Source organism: Euprymna scolopes, chromosome 37 (assembly GCF_053919585.1).
Source record: "Euprymna scolopes isolate OS-2025 chromosome 37, ASM5391958v1, whole genome shotgun sequence".
Lineage (NCBI taxonomy): Eukaryota > Metazoa > Mollusca > Cephalopoda > Sepiida > Sepiolidae > Euprymna > Euprymna scolopes.
In genome coordinates, this window is record NC_136518.1 from 3,861,370 (window position 1) to 3,885,398 (window position 24,029).

Sequence of the window (24,029 nt, forward strand, 5' to 3'; positions counted from 1 at the left end):
TTATGTGTAAACTTTAAGTATTTACTTCAAAAGTGCTCAATACGTAGGTAGAGCTAGTTAGTAAGTTATAAAATATATATGGCGATTAAGCTACATTGAATATTCCGCGTCTCATCCACTCTAGGACTCTTCAGGCTTATGCGCATAAGCCTGAAGAGTCCTAGAGTGGATGAAACGCGGAATATTCAGTGTAGCTTAAACGCCATATATATTTTATAACTTAATATATATATATATATATATATATATATATATATATATATATATATATATACACATATATATATCGCCATATATATTTTATAACTCACTATATATATATATATATATATATATATATACCGCCATATATATTTTATAACTCACTATATATATATATATATATATCGCCATATATATTTTATAACTCACTATATATATATATATATATATATATATATATCGCCATATATATTTTATAACTCACTATATATATATATATATATATATATATATATATATATAGAGAGAGAGAGAGAGAGAGAGAGAGAGAGAGATTCAGCCACTCTGATTAGTCGTGGACGACGAAACACGTGTCAGTGGATAATTATATTTTAAAAATAATATATATAACTATGTATATATATATATATATATATATATATATATATATATATATATATATATATATATATATATATATAGTTAAGGATTCTAATATTTTTCATAACTTATATATCAACATAAATAGAATTCCATCAATGAATATGGTGAATTAATGCTTAATTGAAATTTTGTTGACTGAAAATAAAATAAAAAATTCCGTTTACTTGTCAACCCATTTTTATTGGGAATAAAGAAAAAACCCCAATGAAATAAAAACTTATGCAAATTCAAAAATTGAAAGAAAATTTAATTTAAAAAAAAATTATTTTTTGTTAAATTTGCAATTTTAATTAAAAAAAACAAAAAACTTTTTGTTAATTAACCCTAAACCCTAACCCTAACTTACCGTATTTGAACTGCGGGCCATTTTGCTTTCAGCTGATCCTTCGGTCAAGTTATCGATACTGTGATCCGGTTCCCGAATGGCGGGGGTCGTTTCATCGCTTTCTGGAGAGAAATAATCAAACGAGCAATTATTACTTAAGGTGTTTAAGAGCAATTATTGCTTAAGGCGTTTAAATTTTTTTAACTTCCTCCTAAAATCACTGAAATCCAACTATGAACTTTAAAACAAATAGATTTTTTTTTTTCATGAGCGGCATGGTTTTTACCTTGGTGATCGTGCATTATTTGAAAGTGATTGGGAAAACTTTAAACTATCGAATAGATAGCAATTTCTGAATTGAAATAAAATTTAAAAGGAGAATGCGAATTATTATTGATATTTTTATAGAATCACTCCCATCTCCAAAACGGTTTTTCCTATAGTATTTTTGGGGACGGGAGTGATTCTATAAAATTACCAAACTGTTGTTTGCCTCACGTTCCTAAGAATCACAATGGTTTACATTTGTTTGGTATCGCAAACACATTTTTATCAAACTATAGCAAAGATACCCCAACTGTGTGTGTGTGTGTGTGTGTGTGTGTGTGTGTGTGTGTGTGTGTGTGTGTGTGTGAGGGTGTTATGAAGAGCTGCACCAATATGATTCCATCATGTCAGGTTTGGTCATGATCGGTTCAATGATATGGGCTTAAGAAGAGTTGTACACATAAACACACACAAACTACTACACACACACACACACACATATATATATATGTGTGTATGTATGTATGTATGTATGTGTATATATATATATATATAGAGTTCATTCACTAGCACCGTGTATATTTGTGTGTGTGTATATGTGTATTGGGGTGGAGAGGGCTCCCGTAAGCCGTGGTGAAGGCAACCTTTCTAGGAGAAGCAAATCTCTGATTTAAAAACCATAAAGCGGGAGACCAGTACCCGCATTAAGCTGGTCTGCAGTTTAATTTGTTGCTGGCTATCTTGCTCTTGCTTGTTGCTGGATCTCAACATTTTGAACCGAGAGAGAGACTTAGCTGTCGTACAAAGCTAAGACTCTGTAACATCATCTTTGTATAGATACTCCCTCAGGCATTTGGGCTCATGGATTTTAAATGTCTGAGGGAGTGGCACTCGTCTGACAAGACGTTGCAATCATCATATATATATTAACTTTAACCTATCGCAGACTTAGCACCTACATAATCCGACTACTAAAATGTTTATAATGACAAAAGAGAATTCATTTATATATATATATATATATATATATATATATATATATATATATATATATATATATATATATATATATATATATATAATATTCAGTAATGTGATTGATAATTTAAAATTCAAATTAGAATTATTGATTTTGATTTTGTTGTTGTTCCTTCTTGTGAAACGGATTTTTAATTTAATTCTAATTTGAATTTTAAATTATCAATCACATTACTGAATATGAAATTAGCTCTAGGATATTTACCTATCGAGCTTATTATATATCTAAATTACAACGAGCACTTTTTCTTTTCCTGTATTTTAATGAAACTAGTAATTTTACTATCACATTAAAATACACTCTACTCTTTAGACTATTGTTCTAATCTCCTTTATATATATATATATATATATATATGCAATTTAACAAATTTGTCAACCTTTTTTTTCTCTTATTCTTAAGGTGTTGAAAATTTTTTTAACTACCTCCTGTAGTGACTGAAATCTAACTAAAAACCTTAAAGCAAATAGGTTATATCAAAGTTGACATTTATATTGTTAGACATAAAATTGAAACAATTACAAAGAATCACAATTTGTTAACATTGGTTTAATTATTTAAAGGGATCGGGCTAGAGGAGGGTGATCTGATTCAAATTTACAAAGAATGATAGCAGCCCAACTTGATGTACACCATTCCTAGGTGGAGGAGGTTATGAAGAGCCGCACTAAATATGACCTCAAACTTTGAGCTTGACCTTGAAAAATGGTGTGGATGTCAAGTTTGGTCATGATCGGTCCAGTGGTGTGGGCTGTAGGAGAGTATATATGCATAGGCTATTACCATGATATTTGATTGTAACCTTGAAAAATGGTGTGCACCATCCCTAGGTTGGGGAACATTATCATCCCAGGTTTGGTTATAAATAGGGCTATCACAGCAGCATATTCTTTTCCTTGGTTTGATTCTCAGGTATATATCCATTGATATTTTATATGTTTTTATGTAGAGTGGTGTGGTTCTCGGTTGATTAATTGTGTCTAACTGTGTCGGATATATACTTAAGAGTCAAAACAATGAAAAGAATATGCTGTTGTCATAACCTTAGTCATAATCGGTCTACTTGCGTGGACTGTAGGAAAGTTGTACACACACACAAACACGAGACATATATATATATAACTACTTCATTTACTCACATAAAATTAATATACAAAAGTATAGATTTATGCGTAAATTTTAAGTATTTACTTCAAAAGTGCTCAATACGTAGGTAGAGCTAGTTAGTAATTTATAAAATATATATGTCGATTAAGCTACACTGAATATTCCACATTTCATCCACTCTAGGATTCTTTAGGTTTATGCGTGAATTCTGTGGTTGTTTATCGTTTTTATATGCTCCTCTTCTATTGAGATTTTAGTTAGCCAATCAGCTTTCTAGTATCCACCGCGCCCTTCCTATCAGTCAATGGGCATGCTTTTATCAGACAAAGGCCTATTTGGGCTCTGGTTGACCTGTTCCTTTGTGTGTGCTCTATTTAGTTTCTTGATCTGTATATATATATATATATATATATATATATATATATATATATATATATATATATAACCTCTGACCGTCTTCAGGTGTATATTCATACCAGATGTTATTGGTAAATAGTGTTTGTTTTTGTTTTTCTTATGTGTTAGAACTGTTAGAAATTAAATAGGAAAAGCGTCTGCATCCGAACAAGTTGATAAAATGTTTTTTTAAATGTTTTTTTAAATGTTTTTTTTTTGGAGATGAGGATTGGTAATTTTTTGTATTATTTGGTTTGTTTGGACTATTGAGAATAACAACTAACCGTTCTTTTAACGAGACCAAACCATCATAGTCTTCTGTTCTGCATGCATCTTCCTATACTGTCCAGATAAAAAAAATGTTAAAAAAAGAAAATGATACCTTTAGCTCTGTTTCTTCTTTCCATCATTTCTTCTAAAACTTCGGAAATCGATGAGGCGGGTCGTTTTTTCTTGCGACTATAAATTGGATAAATGTTCTGTTCATCATCAATCCATGGCTGGAAAAAAAGGCACAATAGGTAAACAAAAGGCACAATGTTAAAAACAAAATGTGTCAAATCTTTATAAAATGGCCCAATTTTTCCAAAGAAAAAGAAGCAAGCTATATAAATCATCTAATTAAAAAAAAAGACCAATTTTTATAAAGTGGTCCAATATTTAAAAAAAAAAAAAATAAAGTGGCCAAATGTTTACAAAATAGTTCAATTTAAAACAAATGGTCTAATCTTCATAAAACGAACCAATTTTTAAAAAATGGCCAGATGTCTTTAAAAAATAGCCAGATGTTTTAAAAAAATGGCCAGATGTTTTTAAAAATGGCCAGATGTTTTAAAAAAAATGGCCAGATGTTTTTAAAAAATAAAATGGCCAGATGTTTTTAAAAAATGGCCAGATGTCTTTAAAAAAATGGCCTGATGTTTTTATAAAATGGTCTAATTAAAAAAGTCTCAATGTTTATAAAATGGCCAGATGTTTTTAAAAAATGGCCTGATGTTTTTATAAAATGGTCTAATTAAAAAAGTCTCAATGTTTATAAAATGGCCAGATGTTTTTAAAAAATGGCCTGATGTTTTTATAAAATAGTCTAATTAAAAAAGTCTCAATGTTTATAAAATGGCCAGATGTTTTTAAAAAATGGTCTAATTAAAAAAGTCTCAATGTTTATAAAATGGCCAGATGTTTTTAAAAAATGGTCTAATTAAAAAAGTCTCAATGTTTATAAAATGGCCCAAGTTCTTTTAAAATTAAAACATGTTAAAAAAAGGGACAATATTTAGAAAAAAGGCACACTTATTTATTAAATTTTAATGTTAAAAAAATCCAATTCTTATTTAAAAGGGGACAATGTTTAGAAAAATGAATGTTTTAAAATGTTCAATGTTTAAAAATAAAAAAATTCAATGAATAAAAGATTCAATGTTAAAAAAATGCAATGTTTTTCTTTTAAAAGACAATATCGAAAAAAAGAAAATGGACATTTTTATAAAAGACAATGTTAAAAAAAAAAAACAATGTTTGTTACAAAATGTCAAATGTTTTTAAAAAGGGAAAAATATTTTAATAAAAGATAAGGTTTTTCCTTTTTAAAAATATGTTCCTATTTCTTTTTTCCAAAAATGTTCCAATGTTTTTACAAAGGCCCGAGAAAAATTTTTTTTTATAAGAGGTACAATATTATTTTTCAAAGACTTAGTAGTTAAATAAATATCAAGTATTATATAAAAAAAAGAACAATGCAATTTTAAAAAAGGCTGAATTTTTCTTTCAAAATGGTCAAATATTTAAATTTATATAAGACCAGGAAGGGAATATTTCAACAGAAAGAAATTAAATTTAAAATTCAGATTTGATTGATTTATTTATTTTGAAATAAAATAAAAAATGGAAAAAGTAAAATGGATATATTTCTAATTAAAAATAAGAGAAAATAAAAATAGAAAAAATTTAATTTAAAATGTAAGAATAAAAAAATTAAAAAGATTAAAAAGTATACACGAATAAAATTTGTTTAAATAATTTAATTTTTTAAAAAGTAAAAATGCAAAAACAAAAAAACACAAGAAATAAAAAGGAAAAAATACTTTTGAAAAATAAAGAGATAAAAAATAGAAAATAGAAGAACAAAACAAAGGGGGAAAAATTGATTAAAAAATAGAAAAATTAAAAAAGTTAAAAAAAAAACAAACAAATTTAACTTTTTTCTAACAAAAAAACAACAAGCGCAAAATATTTTGTAAATTGTGCAAAAAAAAAAAAAATGGTTAAAAATCAGTTAAATTTAAATTTGAATATTAGTTTTGGGTTTCTATCACTGCCTAAAAAACAAAACAAAAACACTACGATTAAAACATCAACAAAAAAAAAAAATTAGGAATAATTTTTTTGTGAGTAGTCACAGCAAAAAGAAATTCTCAATATGGAGGACAGGGTTATGAAATGAAGATATTTTCTTTGTTGTACGACGTCAGTTCTGCACGTGCAAATTAGACCATGCCGTGTGACCTATTTGCCTGTTGCATTTCATACAAATTCAATTTTAAATCTTCAAAAATCACATTCTAAATAAAAAGTATACCATATTATGGTACTAAAGGTGTTTACAGCTGTTTCAAGGTAATGTTTATTTTCATTGTGTTTACTCTGTATTTAGAATATGATTTGAAGATAATTTGAATTGTTAAAAATATACTCAGCTCTATCTCAATGTTCGGCACTTGTGCATTACAGTTTTCAGAATTTTTCTTTATATAATTTTGAAGGACCTCTTTGAGAAGGGAGAAAATCCTATTCGAAAATATCAAAGCTCCGCGTTAAGTTAAAAACAAAACAAATTAAAGGAGTACAATAACACAAAATAAAACATTATTTGAACATTTATTGAAGTTGAATAAAATTAAGAAAATTCTGAAATGAAAGTTTTCTCTCTTTTAATTTTCATATTATTTTGCTTTTCATGAGAATGGAGCACCCTACCGGATACCAGTCATTCACTCACTATTTCAGTAACTTCAACCGAGAGATCTTTTTAAGATTCTAACCATTCCTTTGAGTGGAACTATTTATATTTTTCCTGCACTTTGTTCACTGAATATATTCGACAGGTGGCTTTTAATTTTTTTTTTCATGAGTCATGTGGCTCCTATAATTATAGAATGATAGAAATCTTCCTTAGATTCCAGTTTCTTTTCATGTTGTTCATAAGACCTTTGCACTTCATTAGTTTCTTCCTTTCAGCTTTGTTAAGGCCAGAATCATTAAGAGAGACAGCGTTCAAATGAGAGTCGCCTACCTAATAGGTTCCACACTATTAGCTAGGCTTCAACCGAAATGTTGCATCCCTCTGTTTTACAGGTACTTTAATGGTAGATGCTCTGACGAACTACAAGCACTTGTACCCCCTTGACGTGAACACCCCCGGCAAACCCGATAAGCAACAAAATCCCACCCCTACACAGTAGAAATCTCCAAATGCAAGAAAGCCTTCTACTCTAGCAGTTTCTTCCCTAGGACTACTAGACTTTGGAATTCCCTTCCGGGTTCTTGTTTCCCTAACTTTTTATGACTCCACATTCAAATGAACAGCTACAGCAGGAATTGGAATACACCCCACTAAAGCCTGATTGTCACAGCTGGTGAATTTAAAAAATAGAAGAACGATATACAATAAAATTCTGTTTTAAACTTGTAAAAAATGCCACAGAAACGTATGGAATGCTTCAGACTGCTTTTGGACCATCTTGCATGAATCGGGCATCAGTTTCTGACTGGCATAAGAGATTCAAGGAAGGCGGGGAGTCTGTGAGAGATGATGAGAGGTGTGGGAGGAGTAAGGATGACTATATTTCCGACAATATAATGCAGAAGTTCAAGTGCAATGTAAACAGACATCTTGCTGCTCAACTCCCTACATAGTATCCCTGCAAATTATGTCCCAGATAATAGCCCCCTACATCAAAATGGCACTGTGCCTTGTTTGGGGTGAAAATGCAATTAAAAAAAAGTTGAGAGGGAGAAGATAACGAAATAGGGATTCATTGTATGAAAATTTATGAATTTTTAAAATTTATGAAGAGTTTGGAACAGTCATTATTGGAATGCGTGTGACTTTTTTTTTTTAAATAGAAAACAAATTTTTTTGAATGCTATTTTAATTCAATGAATTAATTCAATGAATTAATGATAATTAATGTTTTATTTTGTGTTATTGTCTTACTCTAAAGTATTTGTTCCGTTTTTAAAATATACGCAAAATTTTAGCATTTTCAGATAGTCTTGAATTGTCTCCCCTTGGAAAGGAGTTCTTAAAAAATGGAAAAAAAAAGTACAAAAAGACAGCAATGTGCAAATGCCTAATTCTTTTGCTTTCTGTTGTGTGGAATTAAAATAAAATTAAGGAAAATTCTGAAATAAATGAAAGTTTTCATTATTTCATGAAAATGTATGACTTTTAAAATTTATAAATAGTTTTGAACAGAATTATTAGAATTCGTGTGACTTTTTCTTTTTTTTTTTGAGAAAATACATTTTTAAAATTTTATTAATTTAATAAATATTCAGATAATTAATTAATAATTAATGTTTCATTTTGTGTTCTTAGGATAAAAAAAAATTTGTAATTTTATTTCAATGTTCAAATAATTAATGCTTTATTTCGTGTTGCGAAGTTGGATTTCTACACTGATAGACTAGACATAATAGACCTCTTGAAAGGCTACATTCGATACGCTTTTGTTGAAATACAGTCTAATTTATTGCATAAACCGACTATTAAAAAAAAGCATACATTTATGGCATAAAAACCTTTACCAATAAATGAGATTCTACTTTTTTTAGGCAATTTTGTGTAAACACCCTGAAAAAACTTGATGGAAAGAAGAAAAAAAAACCCCAATTATTTTAGATTTTTTTCGCATATAAATTTAATATAAAATGATGCCTCATTTCTGGGTCATTCTGGCTTTTTAGGGTGGGCAATAAAATTTTGTTGCCATTAACCCTAAGCCTGAGTGGCAAGATTGTAATCACTAAAAAATGTACCCCTCTTTCAATAATAAAAGAAAATGCACAGGATTTATTTCGCATAGCAAAAAAAAAAAGAAAAAAAAAAGGTTAACTGCCCTAAACTGTTAAAATGGGCTAAAAATAAGGGATTATTTATACGTTACATTTTATATATCAGAATGTCTACACATAATCGCCTAAAAAAAGTAGAATTTTGTGTGAGGTGATTTAATGAAGAGTTGTTAATTTATAAAAATGCTAAGAAGTTAAAGCATAAAACCGTTTACCAAAATGACTGAATTCGGCACTAAATAACCCGAAAATATGGCATAAAACAAAACAACCAAACCAAACAGATTGAATAAATATTTGAAGATATAATGGAGTGCAAACCATAAAACCGTTTACCAAAATAACTGTATTCGACATTAAACAAAAGTCAATAATAAAGAAAAGAGGGGAAAGGTGATCTACGGGCCTGAATTCTGGAATATATGAAAATGTTTTTCATGTCAATTTGTATTTAAAGCAAAATAAATTGTTTTGGGCTACGTAAATATTAATTTATTTGTCCGTACGTCCAATGTCACAAAAACATCTTCATTGTAAACATTAATTAATAAGAAACGAATTACCTCCCTTAATAGTCGCTCTTTATCAGTTAAAAATCATTAAAACCATTTCCTCTCCAAAAAAAAAAAAAAAAAAAAAAATATGGCTGTCTGTTTACGGTTTCAAATTGGCTATTTTATTTTATAATTAAAAAAAAAAAGTAATGTTGAGGAGACTGTAAGTTTTTTCTATTATAATTTCTTTTTAAAAGTAGAAAAAAAAATGTGCAAGTGAAGTCACATCTGTTCCTTTATAATTTATATAAAAAAAATATTCAGAAAAAAAAAATATAAAACAAAACAATGTGTTGTGTTGAAAGAAATCTAAAAATTTTTAAAATCAATCCTTTTTAACTTTAAAGGGTAAAAAAAGAATTTACTAAAAAAATTGTTTTAAATTCGTCGTTATTTGTTTTATTTGCTTTTTTTATTCATTTTATTTATGTGTTTTTAAAATGTTCTACTACAGTGGAATTTCCACAGGTCCTGCTAGCAGCCAGTTTTTCCAGATGAAAACCAGTTAAAGTTTCCACATGTCTGAATACCCTATATACCAAATTTCAAGTCTGTAGATCAAAAATTCGTTGAGTATATAGGTTGAGAAGATCTCTCTCTCACACATACACACATATTCTCACTTTTATAGATATACTGTTTGGACGCCTGGCGTTGCCCGATCATACGATACGCTTAAAGATGATATTTTAATTCATGCAAATTGCATATGCATCATTATAGAATCAATCTTCTATTGATTATTATATATTATGAGGAATAATTTGACCGGTGAACTAATTCACAAAAAAAAAAAAAAATGAAATAAATAAATAAAAAATAATAATGATAATGTTGTTCATCAAATACCGTCTGTGTTTGTTTACAATATTATGTCAGCTGATATTTGGGTTTGATAAATGCACTGTAAAAGTTACTTCCGATTAATGTTTAGTTTTAAATTATACAAACAAAGAAATGACTTGCAGCGATGTTAAATGGTACCTTTTTTTTTTTTTTTACATAAACGTCACCGCTTATCAAGGCCGATAGGTCACTCAAGGATAAGGGTTAAAGAGTGTACAGTAGTCAAAAGGACAATATAGTAATCGATAGTAATGGAAGTTCGGTAAATTTGTTAACTTAAGTGGAACGGCTCATCAGAAATTTGTTCACGTTGGACTTGAAGACAACCATATTATAGACAGCTTGAAAGCAGGAAAACGGAAGACAATTCCACAGGCGTGCAGTTCTAAGAAAGTAGCTTTGATCATGGAATCTACGTTTAGGTTTAGGTACAGATAAAGAGTGGGGAAAATTATTGATAATGTTTTCAGCTAGTCTAGTGTTTCTTGTGAAAGTTTGGCGAGGGGGGACCATAGATTGAAGCTCAGTTGAACACTTGCCATGAAAATAACGATAAAGCAAACTCGCAACATCTCTTCTGTGAGACAGAGGTTGCAGCGAAGAGAAAAGGGCATCTCCTACAAGGCTACGAGCTCTATTTTGAACTCTATCAAGGCAGGACAAGTCTTTTCTAGCAGCTCCTGCCCATATGTGGCAACAGTACTCCATCCTTGGACGTATCTGGCTCTTATATAGATAGAGAATTGCATCAGCAGTGAGATATCTACTGGATCGATAGAAGGATCCGACCATTTTTCCAGCGGCCTTGGCAACAGATTTGATGTACGTATTCTTCTTTTATTGTAAATTGAATTCATTAATACGAAAAAATTTAAATGAAATGGTGAGGCACACTGGGTTTGAACACAGGACCATTCGATCTGTAGTCAAATACTCTACCACTGAGCTATATCTCCAGATGACAATAGTCTTCCTTTTTTTTTTTTTTTTTTAAGAAGAAATGGTTTGCTAAGAATTGAATCTTCCTTGATTTGCTGAGAATTATCTCCCTTGGCCGGTGTAATGTAAAATATTCCCCTGTAAAAATTATTTTAATCTATAAGAAAGAAAGACTATTTTTAAGATCGGATTTTTTCGATTTTCGATACTTATCAGATGAATTTCTGTACAAAACATATCTAAGAACACTGCCAGACATATAAATTAGCTTTGTGTGAAATTTGCAAAAGATAGGCTCAGATGAACTCATTAATAAGAAAAATTAAAATAAAATGGTGAGGTATACCCGGGCTTAAACAGAGGATCATTGTAGAAATTTTATTATTACTTTTCTTTATTTACCTCCCCTTCCTTTCCCCCCTCTAATTGGTGTATTTTCTTCTCTCTTTCTCCCCTTCTTTTCTCCCCCTCCCTCGGTGAATCTGGTGCTACTACTTCTGGCTGTGTCTCGCGATATTCGATAAAAGGAAGAAGAAAAACAAAACACGACAGACTGGCAGAAGAAGACGAAAACGCCAGAGTGGTGTTAGTTTTTTTTGAAAACGCCAGAGCGGTGTTAGAAACGCCAGAGCGGTGTTGCGACTTTGGAATTACGACAGAGTAGTTTTGCGGCCTCTGCTTTACACCTGAACGGTGTTGCGACCTTCAGTAAATATCCAGATACGCTACTACAGAACACCGACCACTCTAATTTGTTTTTTTTATAGGTAATTGAGGTCGCTGACAACGAATCTGATAGTCAAACTTGGGGCAAATTTACCGTTTGCATGGTATTTACCCCTGAACCCACAAACTACTGTTTTTTTTTGTTTTTGTTTTCACAATTTTTTTTAAAAGTTATAATATTTTGCTAGTTTCGTTGTTTTTTTTTTTATACTATTTACACAGGGTTGTTTTGATTTATCCTCCCACCACCACACCTCCAACACCCGGGGAAACGCTGGGTACCCCCGTTAGTCTATAATATAAATCTCAAACGTCTGTGTGTATGTTTGTATGTCTCGCTAAACCTTTCGACACACATGACCAACACTGACAAAACTGATATTGTTTGAAAAGGTCAGTCTCTCGGCCGACAAATATCCAAAAATTGGCCAAAAACATTAATTCTTTCACCGTCAGCTGGGTCGTTTTTTTACAAGGAGGGGGTCAATTGTCACGGTGATCTTTTTTTTTCACTTTCTTTTTCTCTTAGTGTTACAAGTTTGAGCCTGCCTGCCTGCCTTATTACTTTTTTTTTCGCTGTTATTTTCATTTTTGAAACATTTTTTGTTAGGTCTCTGTTAATCAATAGCCTTACCATAAAACCTCTCCACATCCGAGCAACACCGGGTATCTTCACTAGTCTATTTGAAAATTCAAATATTTCAGATTTACATTCTTCTATTAAAACTTCTACCTCTCTACCCCCTTCCCTTCTCTTTACCCTTCTCTAATTTCTCCCTACCCCATTTTCCCTCTCTGTCTTTCTTCTCCATCCGGCCGATTCCTCTCTTGGAACACACATACAGACAACTCCTTTTTATTGATTCTTCAAGGAATCAGCATAAGGAAATTTATTCTTCAATAAAAAAAATAAAATTTATTTCCCTTTAGTTTGTACACAACATGGTCGGAAAACTCCCCCTCCCCATTACTAAATGTACACCAGTTAAGGGTCATAGAATAATAATGAACAGAATTTATTAGATAGAAAGGGGTCACCTTATTTTTTTTTTTAATTTTCGATATTATTCGTTTAGAGCAACGCCATTCAAGAAAATACCAACTTTGTGGGCATGTGTTTTGTGTTTTTAGTTTTAGCTAGACACATGCACACAAACAACTTCACTTTCGATCATAGATGAGTATATCATTGTGTTCGTGAAATAATAAATAAAAGATAGAAAGGTCAAGTGGCTGAAATAGAAGTTTTTCTTTTCATGATGCAACTGATTTCAGGGAGGAAGACACATTTAAATGCAGGGAAACTCTTAACAAAGACAATCAGAGGACACATGCTTTGACAGCAAAAAAAAAAACAATATATATATATATATATATATATATACATATATATATTAAAATGAAATATGTATACAATACGTTTGAAGCCAAATTACAACGCAATACTTTGAAAATAAATAAATTTGATAAACACTTGTTTTTTTTCATAATTTTATGTTGTAATTTGGCTTCAAATGAATTCTATATCTATTTCATTTTAAAATTCAAATTTCAGTCAAATCTTCTAACAAGGATAAAAAACACCCCCAAAAAACCCTACCCTGATTATATATATATATATATATATATATATATATATATATATATATATATAAATTACGGGCACTCTGTTTTTCGATTTTTTTTTATTGGGAACAATATATAAAAATCAAATATCAATATTTGTCAATTTTTCGTCTCAAACTTGAAACCTGATATGTAGGGAATTTGCTCCTGTGGAACAAATTCGATTTGTTTGCTGGTAAAAATAGCTGCTAAAAGGGTCAAAATTGAACAAAATTGAAACTTGGCAGGCATAAGTCGACTAAACATGTTACTTCTACGCATGCACAAATATATACATTTATACCTTTAACAACATTATTTTTTAAAGTTTTTATATGCATATGTACTTGGCTCAGATGGTAACAAATAAGTCTGGATAGCCATATGTTTTGGTTTCGATTCTAGCTGATGGCATCCTAGTCATTTTTTTGTTTACTTTTGAAATCACTACTACATATTGGGTACAATATAATAATCAATAGAGAATTGGTTCTATAATAATAAATATGAATTCTGTATGAATTAAAATATCATATTTAAGTGTATTTTATGACTGGGCTGGACAATATGCTCGAGTACTAACATATATATATATATATATATATATATATATATATATATATATATATATATATATATATATATATATAAAATAAAAATTACAAAAAGTTTACCAAGGTAATCAAAATGGTAAACTTAAAATATATTATAAATATTAAAGAGTTAATATTTACAAGTAAAATAAACTCAGCCAGATGTAAAAGCTCAATAAAACCGAAAAGGAAATAGAGCTGATAATATATATATATATATATATATATATATATATATATATATATATATATAGCTTAATGTAAAAGGAAAAGAAAAAGATCAATTCCACAAAAAGAGACTTATCCGGATAATGCCAAGCTCAACAATAATCATTGGAGCTTATACAATAGGACAACAAGAGTATGAAATGCAGTCACAAAAATATATATAGGTAGATATAGAATGGATGATTTATTTAATAATGGAATACAGACAACATTTGTGGGATAGAAGGGACTCTTTATACCAGGGCATTTCGAAGCCTAATGCTTCTCACCAGAAGAGTAGAGAAGGTGCTAGCTAGCATGGGGGAGATGCGGCGTCTAGCGTAAGGTTCATTAGGGATGAAAAAGATTAAGAAGAATTAAAGAATGTTGGGGGAAGCTTCTTTTCAATACTATGTTAAAGACCATATACATTCTTATATATCATACTATATATAATAAGCTCCTCCTTATTTATTTAGAATTCAATAAAGCTTCTCCTGTTTTTTTCCCCTATATTTTTAATGTTTTATAAGACCTGTATTTTGTATATCTGCGACGCCATTGTTAATTTCTCATTTTTCATGCTTTGGTTATTTTGTAACGTTCGAATCAAATTTCGTCCGTTTTATTCATTGTAAAATAAAGAATGTTTATATGCGATTTAAACCTTGATACTTTCTCTTCGATATAGAGTAAAAATGACGATGAATTAACGTCATTTTACTCATTTTTAACTTGTATTTTTTTGTAATGAGTGTCGAAAATTAGTGTCTAACCTATCACTATTCCATAGCTATTACATATACTGACCCAACGGGTCACAGGTAGTTTAGTTTAATCTATAAAATTCATCATTTCTGTCTTTCGTCTGTCTGTGTGTCTCCATATTTTCAAACTTTATCTCTTCAGAAACTAAAAATCGCAAATCGGTGCTAGGGGACTCAAATTATTGGATTATTTATGGACCGATTTATAGCCGATTAAAATAGTTTTAAAGGGGTCAAAAATGGGTCAAAAGTCGTTATACATTTTTATACATTCATCTTAGTTTATTTTTAATAAGTTCATGTGCGTGTCACGTTGGCACAGTCGTAACGTCACTGGCTTTGAATGCTACAGTTTTACTTCTGGTTTCGATTCTAGCTGATGGCACCAAAATACTTTCTTTTTTTATAATAATATATACGGAATCTGGAGAAATTAAAATATATTTAAGTGTATTTTATGACTACCCCCCTCCGCTAGAAAGATATAAAAGTCAGTCTATTTCGTTCTACCAAATCGATATTTGATTCTGGTTCATCAGTTCTTTCAGTGGATCGTTGCAGTATGTTGTTAAGAATAACATGTAATACTATTTAATTTCTTCCAGAAAATGTTCTAATTTGATTGGAATAATTTATACATGGACGCTATCTTTAAAGACAAGGGACATAACTCTCTATTTGTCAATACACAGTTATTTCCCTTTGTGCACTGAGCGTTCCAGGAAAAAGCCCAGTTGAGAACCGCTGCTCCGATGTGACAATCTCTGTGACACCAGAATCAAAAGACGAGAACTAAACCACAGGACACATTAAGCGTAACATTCGGTGCTTCTTTGTAATCACTCCCCCATGAATATTATTACTTTGTAAGCAGTCCAATTTTTGGCATGGGTACTTTAATCACAATAAACTCTTTGATGAGAGACATGTACATAACCCCACCTTTTCTCAAAATATCAACCATGGTAAGGGTGCTTGCGCATGGAATTTTTGTGGCAAGAGTTGTGCAATCTCCAGCCACAACTCTCCTGAGTCGGCGTTGTTAAATACCAATAACAAGTACATGACAACTGGAAACAAATGCCGAGATTAGTGGAGAGCACATACAGCGCCTAGAATTCCCAAAGGGTCACCCATCTGGTACTAGCCAGGCTCAATGTTGCTTAACTTTGGTGATCTGATAAGAGCTGGTGTGTCAACGTGATTGTGCCGTATGTTTATATACATATACACACACACTATATATATATATATATATATATATATATATATATATATATATATATATATATATATATATATATATATATATATAGTAAGTTATAAAAATATATATAGCAATTAAGCTACACAGACTATTCTGCGTTTCATTCTCGTGAGAATTCGTCGGGCGTATATATATATATATATATATTTTATCTTCCACCAGACTATCCATTCATGCGTAATCACCTTTTTCTTTACCATATTCCCTCTGCTTAACTTATTTTGTTTTCAAGTAAGATCTTTGACTTATTTGTTGTTTCATCAAATACTTCTGCATGCAAAATCCGATCCCGCATTTTGCTAATTCCTACCCTCTGATGAGAAGGAGAGTACTTCTTCGAAACTCCGCGGATTAAGGACTATCCATTTATCTAGTGTTTCCTTTTCAGATTAAATATGTTTTTAACTCATTTCAAAGTGTTTTTTAACATATTTTATTAACTATTTGCTCATATATATATATATATATATATATATATATATATATATATATAGTGCAAAAAAAAATAAAAAGCAGAAAAAATAAAAACATTATCTGATATTAGCCAGACTCAACGTTGCTTAACTTTGGTGATCTGACGAGAACCGGTATGATTATGCCATATAATTGGCTGGATAATTAGACATTGTCAAGCAGATAAGAAAGCCATTCTTAACATGGGGAAGGATGGAGGCGAGGAGGCTTTTTACGTCATCTGAGAGGAGGATTATCATTGGCTTCTTAGTAAAATTTTTAATTAAAATAAAACAAAGCTTTTTCATCTGTTATCGAAATTCCCGCAGGATTCTAAGTGTTTACAACTACCAGAATTACGATTCAATTCTCGCAGGCATTACCTTCTCCTTTTCCCTAAAAAATAGGACTGTTTTAAAAAAAGGAAAAAGAATCGTTCATGACAGCAAAGAAACACGAAGGATTCTAACACAAGGGTTGAAAGATTGACAAAAACGGAGAATCAAAATAAAAAAATAAATAAAAAAAAAGGACGAGACGATGCGGAATGCTAAGAGGTGGAGTAGAAGTAAAGAAGTTGTTACCGGTCTGCATCCAAAATCTGCATCTTCCGCTTCTCCTTCGTGGTCCTGTTGTTGGAAAAGATGCGGAGTCAACGCAGTTTCATGGCAACGGAAACACACAGTTCGGAAAATGAAAACGCTTGTGAATGGATTTTTATTTTTTTTTACTTTGAAGTCACCACTGTTAAGGAATAGAGAGAGGGAGAGAGAGAGAGAGGGAGAGGTGAGTTATAGTGTAGACACGTTGACCGGAAGTAAAAGAGCAGCTGATTTGATTGCGTGTGAGTCATGTGATCAGGTTAGCTGAATCGTTGAGATTTGATTTGGACTCAGAAGACAACGGACGGCTTCCCGTTGTCTCCTCCTCTTCACTGGGGGGGGGGGGGACGAACGCTGACGTGTGTAGAAGAAGAACCCACACAGGCCGATTTCACTTTCCACCTTCTGAAGGACATCTGGGAAAAGTGAAATAAAAACTATAGAATTAATTCCTTGTCTTGGAGTGATTGACTCTTCATCCAAAAACAGGTATCAAGTCTCCCTCCAGGACGAGAAATTCCAGATGGTCCAACATCGAAGAAGCAGAGGTAGGTTCTGAAAATACATGTCCCTCACACACGATTCCCTTTATTATAGAGACAATATAACAAACACTCATATCCTATTATTAGAGACAACGTAACAACCACCACTTATCAAGGCCCGAAGGCCACTCGAGGATAAGGATTAATGAATGTAAGGTGGTAGTGTAGCAATTGTTAATGGTGTAAGTTGGGTAGAATTTGATTATTTATACGGACGGCTTCACAAGAATTTTTTTTTGTTTTACATAGGAGTCACCGCTTATCAAGGCCCAGATAAGGGTTCATGAGCATACAGTAGTCAATGGGATAATATCCTAGTAATCATTAGTAGTGGAAATTTGGTAAATTGAATTACATAAGAGGACAGCTCATCAAGAATTTGTTTACGTTAGACTTGAAGACGACCAAATTGTAGTCAGCTGGAAAGCAGGCAATCGGAACAGAGTTCCACAGGCATAAAGTTCACAGAAAAGAGCTTTGTTCATGGAATATACATTTAGGTTTAGGCACAGATAAAGAGTGGGGGGAGATTATTGATAACGGTTTTAGCTAGACGAGTGTTTTTCGTGAAAGTTTGGCAAGGGGGGACCATAGATTGAAGTTCAGACAAGCACTTGCCATGAAAATAATGATAACGCAGAGACAGGCTCGCAACGTCTCTTCTATGGGAAAGAGGTTGCAAGGAAGAGAAAAGGGCATCCTCCACTAAGCTATAAAGTCTATTTTGAACTCTGTCAAGGCAGGATAAGCTGCTTCTAGCAGCTCCTGCCCAGCAATTCTTAACATAGAGAATAGTGGGGAGGGCTTTTACGTTATCTAAGGGGAACAGAGTTATTAATCAGAAGGAACCATATCTTGCTTGTCACCGTTGTTTCATTTTTGGACCAGGAACCAGAAGTCAAATCCTGACTATAATCATTTATTTTTAAATGAGTAAGCCCCCCCCCCCCACACCTTAAGACAGCGTCTGTGTTGGTTCGTACCTCAATGAGACTAAAAGGCCATAAATGACCAAGTTCTCTCTGATTCTTTCTCCCTGATCTTAATCACGTGGTACAATGTGGAAAGGAGTGGATGGTTACTTTTAATGCATCTAAAACCAAGCTCCTATCAACCCTCTGATCCCCATCTGGCATCAATTGAAATGAGTGGCTCTCGTCTTGGGGAGGCTCCATGTTTTGACAAGCTTCTGGGCTTGACCTTTACTCCTGATCTGAAATAGAACATGCACATCAAATCCGTTGCCAAGGTTGCTGGAAAAATGGTGGGATCCTTCTACTGCTCCAGTAGATATCTTACTCCTGATGCAATTCTCTACCTATATAGAAGTCAGGTACGGTTAATGATGGAGTACTGTTGTCACATCTGGGCAGGAGTTGCTAGAAGCAGCTTATCTTGCCTTGACAGAGTTCAAAATAAACTTTGTAGCCTAGCAGGGGGGGGATGCCCTTTTCTCTTCCCTGCAACCTCTTTCCACCAGAAGAGACGCTGCGAGCCTGTCTCTGCTTTATCATTATTTTCATGGCAAGTGCTCCTCTGAGCTCCAATCTATGGTCCCCCCTCGCTAAACTTTCACGAAAAACATGTGTCTAGCTGAAACCCCTGTAAATAATTTCCAACACTCTTTATCTGTGCCCAAACCTAAATGTAGATTCCATGAACAAAGTTTCTTTCTTAGAACTGCACACTCGTGGAACTCTTCGTTTGCCTGCTTTTCAGCTGATTACAATTTGGTTGTCTTCAAGTCCAACGTAAATAAATTCTTGATGAGCCATTCCCTTAAGTAATTCAATTTATCAAATTTACACTACTAACGATTACTACGATATTATCCCATTGACTACTGTACACTCATTAACCCTTATCCTCGAGTGGCCTCCAGGCCTTGATAAACGATGACTCCTATGTAAAAAAAAATACTCTTCTTCCAACTCATATCACAATATCAAACATCTGAAGAAGATATATATATATGACATCACCAGTAGGAAAAAATAAAGACTTTAAAAAGGAGATCACGTTAGAGATGGGGATAACGTTAAAGATCATGTTAGAGGTGTGACACTTGAGAAGACGATCACATGAGGGACGTCACAACGGTAATGAGAGAATGAGGAAATAAATGTTGTTGTACAACAACAACAAAAAAAGCGAGTTGAAGTTGTTTTCAATCCTTTGTCTGTCCGACAGGATCTCAAAAGACTTTATCTATGGAGAACTGAAAACCGGCAAAAGAAAAATAGGTTGCCCCAGTTTCGATTCAAAGACTCATACAAAAGAGATATGAAAAAGGAAGCTATGGGACACTTGCTGACCAGCGAGACCTGTGGAGACACAAGGTCACCAGTGGCCGCAAGTGAAGCGAGGACAAGATCTGCTAGTCGTGGCAGGAGAAGCGAGCCCAATGCAAAGAACAACTGCACTAATCACTGCTAGCCTTCCCTTTAGGACACAGAACCAAGCTCAAACATGATCGATGGATGCCAACGATATGCCTGACTTGTCCACCAAGTTCCACTTATTAATGTCCAACAGTCTTTGTTTTATATTATTTAATTGGAATTCATTGAGATGAGTATTATTTATTAATTTTGATTTATTGTGGACAATTATCCTCATTTTTTCTTAGTTGTTTCACGACGTTTCGGCCAACTATTCCTCTGGCCTTCGTCAGGTGGTAACCGCGACGGACAGGAACTCTGAATCTTCTGACTGCATTCATTGCAATTACTGCCTTCTGTAGTTGTTGTCGTCTCACCACCAGATGAGAATTGTCTGAAGATAGCGGTTTCAATCCTACCCAAAGCTGGCCAGAAGCTTACTTGGCCAAAAAACGGGGTGAGACGACAACTATGGAAGGCAGTAATTGCAGTGAATGCAGTTAGGAGATTCAGAGTTCCTATCCCGTTGCAGTTACCACCTGACGAAGGCCAGAGGAATAGTTGGCCGAAACATTGTGAAAACAACTAAGAAAAGATAAGGATAATAGTCTGCAATAAATAAAAATTACATCTTTGTTTTTTTTTTTTTTTACAAGGTGGTCACCACTTATCAAGGCCCGGAAGCCACTCAGGGATAAGGGTTATTGTAAGTACAGTACGTTAGTGTGGATATTTAAAGTGTCTACTTAAGGAGGCGGTTCATCAGGAATTTGTTTACGTTGGACTTGAAGACATCCAAGTTGTAGTCAGGAGGGAAGCAGATTACAGAAAAGGATTGTGGACCTTATTAACCCTTTATGACCTGAATTATGATGTAGATGATTAAAAAAAATATTTATTGTTAAGTTTAGATGGCGGCATATTGAATGTAAGCAATGGAGTTGCAACTGGAGGTATCTGACATCTATCCAGATACTGACTTAATACGTACAAGGCGTGTTTAAATCAATTCCCACTTTATGCCGTTATATTCATTTATTTACGACTGAACGAATTAGTTCAACCACGTCATAAAGGGTAACATTTTTTGGAATCTCACCGTTTTTTTGGGAGGGAGAGAAGGGTGAGATTCTTACTTTTCGGTCGAGGGGGGAGGGCAAGGTCACTCTGTATTAAAAGATAGAAACCACATAAGTAGAATTATTTTACAAGTCATGGGAAATTACGATATAAATTGATTAATTAAAAACAAAAATATTTCTCTTCATTTTACATATAATGTCATGTTCCTAGGTCTAACAGTCTAAACCAAATCTAATTTCAAGTGAGAGTTAAAAAAAATACTTAAATACTTTTAAGTTACTTTTGAAATCACAACTATAATATATACAAGATCTGGACAAAATAAAATATCATATTTAAGCGTATTTTATGCCTGGACAAAGCCCCCCCCCCTCCCCGCTAGTTTGAAATAAACTAACTTTCTTATATTGTTTTCTTGTAAGAATTATGTTTCAGTAATAAATTAAATAATAAATTCTTGTAAATTATAATTAACAATCTTTAATTTTGTTCTTATATAATTGCTGACTATCAACTCGATGGTTGTAGGTTCAATCCCTGGCTAGGGAAAGGTGCTGGTCTACCCGCATAGATGAGCTGTGATACAGCGAAACAGTACTGTATGTAGATGACTATACTTTAAATCTCCCGCGTTGGGTAGAGAACTGTCATAAATAAATGTATCTCACTCGCTGCTTGATTGGCATTAATGCGAGGCTTGCTGTTTGTTTTTTTAAATAAACAAGCTACGCAAGCACTGTAAAAATGGTGGGGGGGGGCGAGTGTCTATTTAAATGGACATTCAAGAAGATTATCTGCGACCACTAATCGCATGGGTCAGATGTTAGAACTGCCAACTATCAACTCGATGGTTGTAGGTTCAATCCCTGGCTAAGGAAAAGTGCTGGTGTAGCCACACTGATGAGCTGTGATACAGCGAAACAGTACTGTACATTACTGTTATATTTATATACATATATACATATATATATATATATATATATATATATATATATATATATATATATATATATATAAAATGGGTTAAGAAATTCCAACGAAAGAAAGATGTATATTTAAATAAGGGGGTAGTCACCAACAATGTGTATTTTTTTAACATTATTTTATTATTTCGTGTCTTGGTTTTTCATTGAGAATTATGCTTAGATCATTGTAATAATGTTTTTAAATCATTGAAATCGTTTTTTAACGCGTTTCAGACGTTCTGTGAAGCGTCCTCTTCAGAAATTATTTTCAAAATGTGTTGGAGATGTAAAAATAGCATTTTCGTAGTTCATTTGGTTCCCAAGAAGTGGAAACGTGTAAGTCTCTACTATTCATTGGAATGTTCAATTTTTATTACTCTTTTATTGGGCTGTGGTCACTCCTTTGTTGTGTTTCTCTCTCTCACTCTCTCTTTCTGCATGTGTTTTTTCTTCTCCTTTAGGGTAGGATGTGTGTGTGTGTGTGTGTTTTCTTTTATTGGTTTGAAAATGTGTGTACTGTTTTATAGTATTATGAGGTTATTTGCTTCCCTAGGAAGGTGACTGTGATCCAAGGTTGTATATATATATATATATATATATATATATATATATATATATATATATATATATATATATATATATTTGCACTACAAAACATGAGGTAGAATAAATCTATAATTCTCCATTCCCAAAGGATCATTGCCAATAACTCTGGATGCTATATCGAAAAGAACTGGAATTTACCTTGAATGTAGCAATCTTCAACTAATCAGAAACCTAATAACACCATCCTTTTCTATTCAAGGATTACCTTTAAAAACCCATATCCTTTCTTTGTTTCAACCCTTATTTTCTTCATCTATGTCCCTTAAAAAGATTTAATCTTTAATATATTTTCTTTATATGTACTGAATAGCAAAATTATATTAAACCAGATTTAATATTTTGCTAATGACTTTTCCTCTGAGGAGAAAAGCCTACATCGAAAATCCATGGATTAAGGAAATTACTCTGAATTGTATTCGTTGTTCAAATAATAAATTTTTTGTTTTGAAAAATTATTTTTCTGAATGAAATTTAAATATAAAAAAACTATAATTTTTTTTTTGTGTGTGTGTGTGTGTGTGTGTGTGTGTGATACTGGAACGTGGAATAAGAGCAGAGTGTACTTCAATTATTCTAACGATGAAAAAACGTAAATGAAGAAAGCCAAAGAGTCTGAAACCTTGTGAATATAATAATCACCAAGATGAGAAAAAACAGTCCGACATAAATTCAAATAATGTTTTTTTTAATACAAGGGTGAGTCAAATTTTTTTTTTTGAATATTCCAGAATAATTCAGCAACTCCTGATGTGTAGGCCATGGAAAACAACGCCAGATTTCTGCAGATTTAGCTATACGTGAGACCCAAAAAAAAAGCAACTCGTATCATAGACGTGCATCAGAAGCAGAGATGCGTGATTGTTGAATTCTTGGCAAAAATGCAAAAAAAAAAAAAAATGGACAAAAATTGAAAATGGGGGTTACTGTGTAGACAAAAAATTCTTGGTCACAAAAATTCGCTCGTTATGATGGTATTACTCCCGTCATTGTATCTATTAAACTTTTTGAGTTAGAAAAATAGGAGTCTACTTTTGG

General features: G+C 32.3%; 1 protein-coding gene across 1 annotated transcript in view; it reads right to left on the bottom strand.

Annotated features, from left to right (window-relative positions):
- The window catches only part of LOC145261042 (axotactin-like), a 482,064-nt gene that overhangs the window by 35,235 nt on the left and 422,800 nt on the right, over positions 1-24,029 (bottom strand). The window contains exons 32-34 of the mRNA XM_080119191.1: positions 17,397-17,441; positions 4,162-4,279; positions 992-1,092 (exon numbers count right to left, since the gene is read on the bottom strand). Coding sequence (XP_079975317.1) covers positions 992-1,092; positions 4,162-4,279; positions 17,397-17,441 — 264 coding nt within the window. The remainder of the gene's footprint in view (positions 1-991; positions 1,093-4,161; positions 4,280-17,396; positions 17,442-24,029) is intronic.